General features: G+C 37.0%; 1 protein-coding gene across 13 annotated transcripts in view; it reads left to right on the top strand.

Moving 5' to 3' along the window:
• LOC144014223 (membrane-associated guanylate kinase, WW and PDZ domain-containing protein 1-like) overlaps positions 1-12602 on the top strand; it is a 139060-nt gene that overhangs the window by 109394 nt on the left and 17064 nt on the right. For all 13 annotated transcript variants that reach the window (XM_077513872.1, XM_077513870.1, XM_077513867.1 and 10 more), the window contains 4 exons: positions 951-1209; positions 5747-5838; positions 7301-7496; positions 9923-10228. In XM_077513872.1, coding sequence (XP_077369998.1) covers positions 951-1209; positions 5747-5838; positions 7301-7496; positions 9923-10228 — 853 coding nt within the window. The remainder of the gene's footprint in view (positions 1-950; positions 1210-5746; positions 5839-7300; positions 7497-9922; positions 10229-12602) is intronic.

Raw genomic sequence — 12602 nt, 5'->3', positions numbered from 1 at the left:
TAATCGATTAATCGACAAGTTATTGATGGTCAAATTAATTGACAACTATTTTAATAATCGAGTCATCGTTTGGAGCCATTTTTTAATTTAAAATTGTCCAAATCCTCTGCTTTCAGCATATCATCAGTAATTGTAGACTGATTTCTGTAGTGCTTGATGAAAGACGGCTGATTATCTTCGGTGTTTAATCCAAATAAGACATTTACAAACATCTGTTTTTACTTTGGAAAAGAATAACTGAACTGGTAACATAGTACAACATCAAAAAATAAGTCACAAAATTAAAATGAATCCAATTAGTCGATTAATCAATTGAATAATCAATAGATTATTAAATTCTAAAACTATTCAATAGTGACAGCACTAGTTTAGACGATTGTTTTAATCACTGTACTTTTTCATGATTATTTTTAAGTGTTTCTTTTCTTTCTTTTTATTGTGAAATGTTTTTAATTGTGCGTGATTTGAATTGTCACGTGTTTTGGGCCCATCTTCTATGGTGATTTTGCACTTAAAAATAAACTGATTGATAGATTTGAATGAAATAAAACCCATTTAGAGAGCATCAAAAACATTTTCATGATTTCAGTCATGATAACCATTTGATTTCCAAGACTGGACTTCATTTATAATTTCTTGCAATTCAGCTTTTACAACCAGCCCAACCTTGATTTTGCAGTCAAACGTTGAATAGAAAATATCTCTTTCCACATCACAATTTCATCTTTTTTTTTTTGTCTTGCAACCATGGCAACAGAGTCTCTCTTTATTGCAAAGTGAGAGCTGCTTCATGCTGATGCTACAAAAGAGGCAACCTTGAATTCCGCCACTCTGAAACTGACGCACTTATCACTTTGCCCTCTGCCCTCGTCTTCTGCTTGTTTTTGTTTTCGTCTTTTTTCACAAAATTCTAATCTCACCTCTCTCTTTCTCTCGCATTCACGGAGCAGCAGTTAGAGCGCAAGGACAGCCAGGGCAGCTCGCAGCACAGCGTGTGCAGCCATCGCAGCGCCCACGCGGACTCGCCCGGCCACCCGCCGCCGCATTCCGCGATGCCCGGCGAGGCGGCGGTGCCCGCTCCCGCCGCCCCCTCCCAGCCACTGCCGGGCTTGCCCCCTCAGGACCCCGCAGACGGCACCCTCACCCTCCAGAAGAAGCCGGACCCCTTCAAGATCTGGGCGCAGTCCAGGAGCATGTACGAGAGCAGACGTGAGTGGCAGTGGCAATATTTCCGCGTTTGTCAGACGTTTTTCAAGTGGGTTTAGCAAATGATTGCAGGATGAATCACAACTGAGTTACAGAAACATCAGCAGAGATGGGAAAAGTAGTGACATTCTCTACTTGAGTAAAAGTACAATTATTTGTGTTTTAAAAATAAAAAAAATAAAATAAAAAATAAACTTTGGTAAAATTAAAAGTACTCACTCAAATAATTACTGAAGAAAAGTTTTTAAAAAAAAGTACAGCAGCTGAAATGTACTTGACGAGTAGAAGTAAAAAAAAATTGTTTTACCGGATATGTCCTCCTATGTCAATTTGAAATATACTGATTCAACTCATTAAAACCCAAAAACGTATAAATACGTTTTTTTATACTTTGTCCGGCACTCCCAAAGACGTATATGTACGTTGTTGTTTTTTTTGTTTTGTTTTTGTATGCTAGAGCATGCAAAAGGCGTTGATGCAACTTCTGACCTCAAGAGGTGGCTTAAAGCAATGGTTTGCTCCCAAAAACATATAAATACTTTCTATTTTAAATGTTGTCCCAAAGATGTATTTATACATTTTTTTGTTGTTGTTGTTGTTTTTATGCTAGTGCATACAGAACACTTTGATGCAGCCTCTCAACTGCAAAGAACAGTTGAAAAAAAAGGTAGTTATTACACAAACGGTCAGCAGGTGGCAGCAGAGCAAAGGAGATAAACCAGGGCCATGTTGAAAATTTTTTTTATTTGTGAATAATGATAAAACTTTGCTATATTCTAATGCTAATTGCTGCAAAACATAAAATGATAGATTTTTTTTCCTGATGAAAGAAGAGACTTTAATATTTGGTAGGCTCCATGTTTTTATACCAATAGAACATAATATTCTGTGGGTCTTGCAAAATCAGTCAAAATCCAGTAAAACAGCCGATAGTGAAGGGGATTGTTTGTTGATTGTTTCAGTATTAGTTTTAGTTTAGTTTAGTTTTTTATTTAAATATGTATTACTTGTGCGCAATATTTAAGGGATACTTCACTTATTTAGCCCATTATAGCAATAAAAAGTTAATATTTTGTCTATAATTAATTTGATACTTTCATTATTTTTCACGTACAATTAGTACCTTTAAAAACACATTTTGCAACTTGCTGTCGACTGAAAATGACATCACAAGGGCTCAGGTAACCAATCACAGCTCAGCTTTGAATGTCACATGGCCAAACCTAGAAAACAGCTGAGCTGTGATTGGTTACCTGAGCCCTTGTGATGTCATTTTCAGTTGACAGCAAGTTCAAATCTAATTAATTAATTTAATTAAGTATAGACAAAATATTAATGTTTGACTGCCAAAAATGGCTCTATAAGTAAAGTATCCCTTTTAAAACAACAACAACAAAAAACAAAAAAAAAACACACACACACACACCATGTGAGCGACATAATCTGAAGGTGCTTTTCTATTGGCTGCTGCGAGATGATGTCACTTCTGTGTGACACACGTCCTTATTCCGGTTCATATCAAAATAAATGGACTTCAAGTAACATTTAATATCATCCCCAAAGGCTCATGAATTAAATTAATTTCCAAATTATAGTTTTGTTGTTTGGTTTTGTAAACATAAAATGTAGTTTCAGTTGTAGTTTTTTTTTAAAAGCATTTTAATTTTTTTTATTTAATTAACAAAATTGTTTAGTTTTTGTTTTTTCATTAGTTTTAGTTCACTAAAATAACCTTAGGCATGACACAAAAGGATTTGCAAAAATCAAATGAAAATCAAGAAAAAATTCAGAAAATTAGGCAATATTGGCAGTTTAACAAATGCAATGCTTTTTTTTTTTTTTGGGTGCAACTTATTTTGTACGCTGCATGCAAGAGGGGAGCTTGAAGTCAAACTCAGGGATTGAAGAGCCACAGTCAAAGGCCGTTTTTTAGTCTTCTTCATCATGTGATTAGCAAGCCACAATCCGCATCCGTTGGACGCGATTGATGATTCACTCGGCACCTCATCCCATCCCAGGTGATCTCGTTGCGAGTCGAACGTGCAGCTCTCCGTTGTTGTGTAGTGCGGGGGGCTGCCTCCTAATCATGGCTGCCTGTGGAATCTAGGACTGCTGCTGATTAAATATTAACCGGGCCCAGAAAGCTGCGGCTGATTAGTCGATGTGTTTGATAACCCCTGGAGGAGATCCACAGTCATATGCGGGGGATGAGAAACGCAGCGAAACGAAGAACGAGACAAAAGATTGTCAAAGAGGCCTAATTCTGTCTGCGTGTAACCACTACAAGTGCCCGGATTTCCCTCGAAAAATAGTGAGACGGATGTCTGTGCGTTTACAGAAAAAGTTGGATATTTTCAGACAAAAGACACTAAATGATTTTTGTTGTTGTTTGGGTGACATTATCCTCGCATCTGTAAATATCTTAACCCTATAAAGCCTGAACCATGAAATATATGAGGAAAAAAAATCTGATTATTTGTAAATATTTATTGGTCATTTTGAAGAAAAAAAATATTTTTGAAAATCAACTTCCATATATAACTTTTGATTAGTGTGTCATATTTGATACATCCGGTCACAGTGTTTTAAATTCAGGTCTTCAGAATTTATGGGGGAAAAACATTCGATTTTTAAATAATCGATTCAATATCGATTACAGTGTTCCCTCGTTTATCGTGGATGTTACGCTCCAAAAACTACCCACAATAATGGAAATCTGCGTTAATTTTTATTTTATTTTTTATAAATTCCATTAATTATATATATTTTTTTATTTATTATGTTTTTTCATTCTGGTATGATTTTTAGTTTATTATGAATGTTATTTCATTCGTCATTTGTGTTTTTTTCCATTTACAGTCATTTTTTCCATTAAAAGTATATTTTTCTTAATTCACTTGTTATACAGCACAGTACAGTGATACCTCGGCTGATGAACGCTTAAGCTCACGAACTTTTCGCCTCACAAACATTAAATTCGCGATCATATAGTCTCTGCTGACGAACTAGTTTTCGGCGTACGAACCAAACCACGCGGTCGAACAGCACCACGGTGGCGGCCACGAGAAGCTGACGCACGCTCACGGCGTCCCAGTTCGTCACCCCCTTTCTTTTAGTGCGGACGTGGTTTGTGTTTGATAGACAATCTGGACCATATTGAGTGTACTTTTGCTATTATGGGACCGAAAAAGACCCCACCACAGGCTAGTGTTAAGCCTAATGCTTACCAGCGAGGGACGGCGATTCGGCGGCGCGTTTGCATTGTAGTCAATGGAGTTCGCGCCACTAAAAAAAAGCGAAAGTGCCATCACGTACCTCAAAAAAGGAGAAAATCGTGCCACGGCTGTTTAGTCCCAGGAAAGAGGTGAAAGTAGTTGGCGGTGCTCACTTTTTGTTGACTCTCTAAAGTGCTCCACTTCCTTGTTCACCAAGGGACACGCCTCCTCCGCTCCGGTGAGCACGAAAGTGCGAATGAGCCGCAACCGTTCCATAAACACTCTACGCGGTGAAACGCTCGCGAATGAAGTAAGTCTACCATTGCTACCATCCTTAAGAACTACCATCACAAAGGTAAATAAAACGACTTTATTATACAGTACAGTTTATTTATTTCATTACAATACAATAGCACATTTATTATACATAAAATAAGGTATATTTTTATGTAGTTTTAAGGCTTATTTAGTAGAAAATTATGTTTTATCGGGACCTGGGAACGGATTATTCTCATTTTAATGGTTTCTTATGGGAAATAAATGTTCAGAAGACAAACTTTTCACCTTACACACACTTTCTGGGAACCAATTATGTTCGTGAGCTGAGGTATCACTGTATATATTTTCAATCTCCGGACTGCAATGTCGTGCAGCGACGAGACTGAAGCCGTTGGCAAGGTCTCGTCGAGACGAATCCGTGAATGCCCGTCTGTCCCCGGTCGGACGTAGGGTTCGAGAGATACGGCCATCCAAAGACCAAAAAAATAAAAAATAAACAAAACAAAAAGCACGCTGAAAAAATCCGCGAGGCTGCGAAAGATGAGCCCGCGATAAACAAGGGAACACTGTAATTAATTTTTTTAATTTTTTTTTTTTAAACCAAGCCCTACCTTCTAATTCGATAGACTGAACAGACTGACACCAAATCCCGATATCGTCATTCCCTCACTCAACGGAGGCTGGAAATGTGTGGTTGTATGAAAATTGTCCTTCGTGATGTGTCCATCTGTGAATGTGACAAGGTCACAGCCGGTGAGTTTGCAAGGCAGCCCCATTTGTGGGCTTTAACGCAAGGAGCCACTCTTGCGCAACGAGGCGAGGAGCAGCTGTTGATCCCGCCCGCCCACAATCCAAAAGCAGACCCGATTTGTTGTTGATCAATAATTGTACAAACAAGCGTGGATGTGTGTTAATTAAACAAAGAGGAGTCTGACGCTATCAATCGCAGCTAAATGCATTTAGTGATTACTGCAAAGGCGAATCCATCAGGGGAAGATGGCTTCATTTCGCCACATCCTCACAATTGCTCTTTCTTTGCATTTCAGTGCCAGATTGCCAGGAGCAGGACATTTTCCTTTGGCGGAAGGATACAGGCTTCGGTTTCCGGATCCTTGGGGGAAATGAGCCCGGGGAGCCGGTAAGTATTCATTTACCTTTGAATCCGAATGAGAATCGGAATAGATTTATTGTCATCGTAGCACAAGAGGCAACGAAATGGAACAGACACATAACCCGTTCGAGATATAGAAAAACATTGTGCAACCCCAGGTGGGGACCGAACGGAAGCCTGCTGCTGTTTTCAAACTACTTGAGGAAGGTGGAGGATTTAAAAAAAACAAAACGGCCACAGACTAACAATGTGGATTTGGGGAGGAAAAACCTCAGCAAACAGGCACACATGCTTACAAATCGATTGATAATCTTTCATGTTAATTATCTCTAGTTCTTGATAAGTCTTCTTTTATACATTGTTTAATACATCTTAGACATTGTTTGGGGAAGGTTTCTTTCCGTCCTAGTGCACGATAGGGATGCAACGATAATGGCAATATTGTGATATGGCGATACTAAAACTGCCACAATATTGTCATCGTCATGTCATCATATTAAAATCAGCACATCTGTTTAAAAAAAAAAAAAAAGCCAAGTTGATTTCCATTTTGTGCAGTTCTGGCACCCTCTGGTGGCTATTCTTTTTTAGCGCAGTTTCCTTTTCATACGGCATGTTTTGGCCCTGTTTAAAATCCACGCTAATCGTCAGATGAAGATGAGAATGTAATATGCTTATGAATCGAGTAAATATGTGGAGGAATGTGTGTTTATTGTTTCAAATGGGATCCCCATTAGTTTTCACCATGAAAACTAATGGGGATCCCATTTTAACAGATACTATAAATAAAATTTTATTCTTTACAAAATCATAACCAAAGTGCATCCCTAAAATAAAATAAACCGAATTATTGTATTATATTATGGGGGAAGATGGTTCCAGTATGAAATTGCTCTCTACATTTTGTATGTGTAGGTTGTTTATATGCATTGCTGTTATGTATAAAAGCGCGATATTGTGCTTTTTGTATTACTATGAACTCTTTTTATTTTTTTTTATTTTTATTTTTTAACAATATCGTGACTTATTTTTAATATCACCATCCTCCCCACAATATTGTGATAATTATCATATCGTTGGATACATCCCTAGACTGCACGACACAACATGCATTTATAGTGTCTTTAGTTAATGTATTGCTCTTGTTATGAAAATGTCATTTTAACTGAAAAGTATTTTCGTGAATGTGTTGTTATTGTTGTGCATTTTCTTGTATTTTTGTTTACTAGGGTGACATTTACAGACTGCAGATGAAAAATAGCCTTTTGGCTAATTCTGGCATATTTACACAAATGTTGATTAATATAGGTGCTGTCCCTGATACAAATAAATCAAATCGATCAATCAAGATATTGCGACTTACTACTTGACTATCCACTCAAGTCATCCAAAAGTAGTGACTGCATTGAGGTGGTCTTGGAATGGCCCAAACAATCCAGCGTGTATTTGAACGATGGTACGCGACATCCACCATGTTTGATTGCCGCAGATCTACATCGGTCACATCGTGAAGTACGGCGCAGCAGATGAGGACGGACGCCTGCGGTCGGGTGACGAGCTCATCTGCGTGGACGGCACGGCGGTGGTGGGCAAGTCACATCAGCTGGTGGTGCAGCTGATGCAGCAAGCAGCCAAACAGGGTCACGTCAACCTTACGGTCAGGCGCAAGACCGCCGGATATCCAGGTGAACATTTTACAAGTATAATGCTGCATTTTCCCACTTCAGACCTGAAAGCGTTCAAGGCGAAAGTAAACAACCAAAATGGCGGATTGTGGTAAATTGTTTTTTTTATTTTGGTTCTTAAAACTCATTTTTGACCTCCAGCAAACTTACTTTCTCGTAATTTTGCTTCATTTGCTGTTTTTATCTTATTTCATATGCACGCCATACAATTAAATAGTATAATTTCATAAGCATTCCATACAATTAAATAGTATAATTTCATTCAGGGAGATAGTGGCATAATGTCACGTACGTTGCGTTATGTGAAGTTATTTTACATTTTCTAATGTAAAAATTCTTTTTGAAGGTTATTTTTCTTGTTGGGCTAAAAATGAGAAGGTTTTTTTTTTTTTTTTTTTTCACTTTTTTAAAAATCTTTTTTTTTTTTGCACTGGAAAGAGGAAATTGATCTTATTCAATATAACTTGAAATTGGAACAGTACTTGAACTGGTGATTTTTACAAGAAAAAAAATTATTACAATAATGAGCTATGTTGTACTTTTGTCTGATTGTTTTCATACTTGATTCATTTTCCCTCCATCTGAATACTAGATTGTGCAAAATCTTGAAATAATCAAATTCAACTTAAAATGTGGAAAATGTTTGTTTTAAGCCTCGCGGTTAACACTTAATGCCAAGACTGCTTGATCAAATAAGATAATTAAGCAACAAGTATCTTACAGTAAGTAGAGTGATCTTGTTTGTCACTTTTATTTTAAATAAAAAAATAAGTTAAAAAATAAGCAAATTTAGGTATGACTGCTTGATTCTAGAGAAAATATTAATCACAATTATTTTTGGTAGTAACTAAAATCACAATTAGGACGATCATTTGTTTTTTGGTACAAAACAAGAAAATGTTTAAATCTAAAAAATAAGATGAATAAAATTCTTTGAAGCACTGAGTATGCAAGTTTATTTTGGACGTAACAAATTCATTAAATTAGTTATTTTAAAACATTTAAAAAGTTGCAAATGTATAAATTTAAACAACTCAAAATTAATATTAATAATCTTTTTTATATAATTGTGCGGATTTTGTAATTGTAGCGAGTAATAATTGAAATTGTAATTGAATTTGGATTAATTACACAGCCCTAAATTTAGGTTACATTTAAGAAATTATCTCTTACTTATAGGGATGGGTAATTTTTGTGGTATGGACCGATTTGGCTCGGTACTTCCGAGCACCGATTCACTTAAAATCAAACGGTGCCTTGTTTCGGTTCTGAAGCACGGACCCAATTATTCTTTTCATGTAATGTCCTCTTCCAACTGTCTTTTTCTTTTTTTTGTTTTTTGTTTTGTTTTTTGTTTTTAATATTTGAGCCCAACGTGGGTTAAAACTTAGAGCTCTTCACATGGCAGCCTTTACATAAAAAAAAAAAAACAACCGCACAAGAAATCAAATTAACATCAATTATTATTTCTGTCGTTCATTGCAAAGAACTTTGATTTACACTTTGTAATATTAACTTAGGTTTATTAATTATACTTCAGTAATTGTTAAATGTTAAACTTTTATTTTTACTCTTCCTCTCTGGCTCATTAAATTTTATTTTATTTATTTTTTTGCTTGTCAGATTTTATATATTGAACGGTAATTGTTGAATTCATTTTTAACAAGATTTTACTATTAACTCATTCAAATCCCAAAAATGTATAAACATGTTTTTTAATACTTTGTCCTTCACTCCCAAAAACATGTATACGATTTTTTTATGCTCGAGCGAAGGCTTTGATGCAGCTTCTGACCTGAAGAGGTGGCTTAAAGCATTGGTAGTTATAACAAAAAACGGCAACCAGGTGGCAGCAGAGTATAAGAGATCAACTAGGGCCATGCCGCAACAAGCTCTTTGTGTTTTCAACAGGTTTGTGAATAATGATAAAACTTATCCAATATTCTAATGCTAATTGCTGCAAAACAGAAACATATACAAATATACTTGTTTTTTTTTTTTCCTAATGAAAGAAGAGACTCCAATCTTTATCTTGGTAGGTTCCATGTTGTTATAGCCTTGCAAAATCAGTGAAAATCCAGTAAAACAGCTGGGAGAGACGGGGGTTGCTTCAGTGAAAATAAGAGGTGGGACTGAATGTGTTAAATAAATAATGCTGAACATTTACTACCACCCAATTAATTAATTAATTAATTAGTTACATTTTGCAAATTAAAAAAAAAGTAAAAAGAGAGAGAGTGCGCGAGTACAAAAGTACCAAATATTGGTACCGTTGAGTTCCGGTACCGAATATTGGAACAGTACTGATTCAAATGTGAAAGGTACCCATCCCTACTTTACTTAAGATTTCGTTTTTTGCGACTGGTGACAATGTCCCGTCTTACAATGTGACTTTTTGGAACGTCTTTTTTTTCCGTCCTCGCCAGGGTGCAAAGGCGAAGGCGACGTCCCGCCGTCGCCGGCGTCCTCGCACCACAGCAGCACGCAGGCCCCCAGCCTGACGGAGGGCAAGCGGACCCCGCAAGGGAGCCAGAACTCCCTCAACACGGTCAGCTCGGGCAGCGGCTCCACCAGCGGCATCGGCAGCGGCGGGGGAGGCGGCAGCGGGAGCGCCGTGGTGGTCCCCGCCTCCCTGCAGCCGTACGACGTGGAGATCCAGCGGGGGGAGAACGAGGGCTTCGGTTTTGTCATCGTGTCGTCCGTTTCCAGGCCCGACGCCGGCACCACCTTTGGTGAGTCCGTGTGATAACCGCCGTCATGCAAATAACTTCAAAAAGGGTGTCTTGTTTTGAAAATGAACGCTTTTGAACGTCTCTCTGAAAATCGAGCCTTTTTTTTTTCTCTGTGATTCATCATCATTATACTTCAAAGCTGCGATATTTGGGTCTCGGAGCGTTTTTTATTTTTTTATTTTTTTTCCAGAGGCTTGGCTGCTTAATTCAGCAAAGCGGCACCGAGCACATTTGGTCCTCTCCACTAGTGTTAACTTCGTCAACACAAACTAAACCAAAATAATTTCATCAACACGCATTCTCTCGGACTAAAACTAGACTAGACTAGACTAAGACCCTCATTAGTAAACAATTAACTGGGACTAAATCAGTCTGCATTGTCGTCAACTAATGAAGGCGAAAATGTACTTCACGTCATAAAAACTGGACTAAAATCTATTGACATTTTAGTTCATGAACAAAAAAAAGAGATGAAAATTATAATTTTGTAAATAGTTGTAACTTAACATTAATCCAACCGCTATAACGTTCCAACAATAATGCTAATGCAACCGCTAACTAATGCTAAATTACTAGCTGATAGCATGGAGCCATAGTAGCCACTGTAATTGTTTTTTTTTTTTTCATCAAAAAGATGAGATTTTATGTGTAATAGTTTTAGATCCAAAAAGGTTCAATAAATCTGCTGACAAAAAAAAAAATATACAGGTGTAAAAATGGTTGTCCTGACTAAAACTAGACGTTGACAGTTTTTGTTGACTAAAACTAGACGTATAAAATGATGTTTTCTTGGACAAAAATAAAGATGAAATTGCTTGATTTATAGTCGACTAAAAATGAAATAAATAAAAATGGGATGAGGTTGACTAACTGTGATAAAAACGAACAAGCGTGACTGAAATTGGACTAAAACTGACTAAATTTAGAAAGGGCAGACAAAATTAACACTACCCTCCACTAGTGTTGAATTGATTCGTCATTTTTAAATTTAGTCTCAGTTTTAGTCCATTTTCATTCACGCTTGTTTTTTTGTTTTTTTTATCACAGTTAGTCAACCTCATCCCATTTTTGTTAGGTCAATTTTTTAAGTCCACTATAAATTTAGCTTTTTTTATTTTAGTCCACAAAAACAATTTTATTCGTCTAGTTTTAGTCAACAAAAATTGTCAACATTTTAGTCTAGTTTTAGTTAGGACAATCATTTAACTAACTCCTGTATATTTTTTTTTGCCAGCAGATAATGTTGAACATTTTGTATCTAAAATTGTTTTATAAAAAATGTTCTCATCTTTTTGATGAAAAAACAACTTGACACAGTTACAGTTTATCAACAAGTGGCTACTTAGCGGTCAAATTAACATAATTGTTGGAACGTTATAGCCGTTGGATTAATGTTACGTTATGACTATAATTTACTTTTTTTTTTTTACCTTTCACTTGACATTGTCACAGTCGTGACAGATTAGCAGAGACAAGATTTTACAAAATCAAATAATTTTCATCTCGTTTTTATTCATGAACTAAAATGTCGATAGATTTTAGTTTTTATTACGTGAAGTTCATTTTCTTGACTGGTTGACAAAAATCCATGCTGATTTAGTCCCATTTGTTGTGTATTAATGAGGGTTTTAGTCTAGTTTTAGTCCGGTGAAAAATGTGCATAGACAAAATAAACACTACTCTCACCAAGGTTGCGTTTCCTCTGGCGAATAGCATGAGATGGCTTTTGGACCAGGGCGCGCTTTAACACCAAGGTCACCAACCTGCTATCATGAGCTTAGGGATTTCGCAAATCACTTGATGAGCGGCGCTCATTGCGACAGGATCAGGCTGGCTGCGGCTTTATCGCAAACATCATCCTCGCTGATTCCCACCTCACAGCTGTGTTCGTTTACGACGGCAAAAATTGCGACAATCAAAAGTTGCTCAGCCAGTGATGATGATGTTCTCCTCCAACACATTTGATGTGATAATGTGCGTCTCCGATGTCATGCCAAGGTCTCTTGTGTAGTTAGCCGTAAAGATTTTGTAGTGTGATGTCATCTGCAAAACACTTGAATGGGCGTTGGCCGCATTGACTGATCCCGTCGGGATGATGATGTTACTTTAGCACTTAGTGGATGTTACTTGATGCAACAGCTGTGTTGTGGGCTAGTGTCAATTTCGTTAACGAAAACTAATCAGAAACTAGACTAAGTGCAATTTCTGGAGAAATTGCATGGGAATGCTGAAAGCTGAATGCTAATAGCCGAATGCTAATGTGAATGCCTATGAAGGAAATTGAAGGATAAATTATGTCAAAATTACACAACTACACAACTAGTAATTATTATTATTAGTAGTAGTAGTAGTAGTAGTAGTGGTAGTGGCAGCG

Source organism: Festucalex cinctus, chromosome 2 (assembly GCF_051991245.1).
Source record: "Festucalex cinctus isolate MCC-2025b chromosome 2, RoL_Fcin_1.0, whole genome shotgun sequence".
In the NCBI taxonomy this organism is placed as follows: Eukaryota; Metazoa; Chordata; class Actinopteri; order Syngnathiformes; family Syngnathidae; genus Festucalex; species Festucalex cinctus.
Note: the sequence above shows the minus strand (reverse complement) of the source record. Positions and strands in the feature narration are given on the sequence as shown.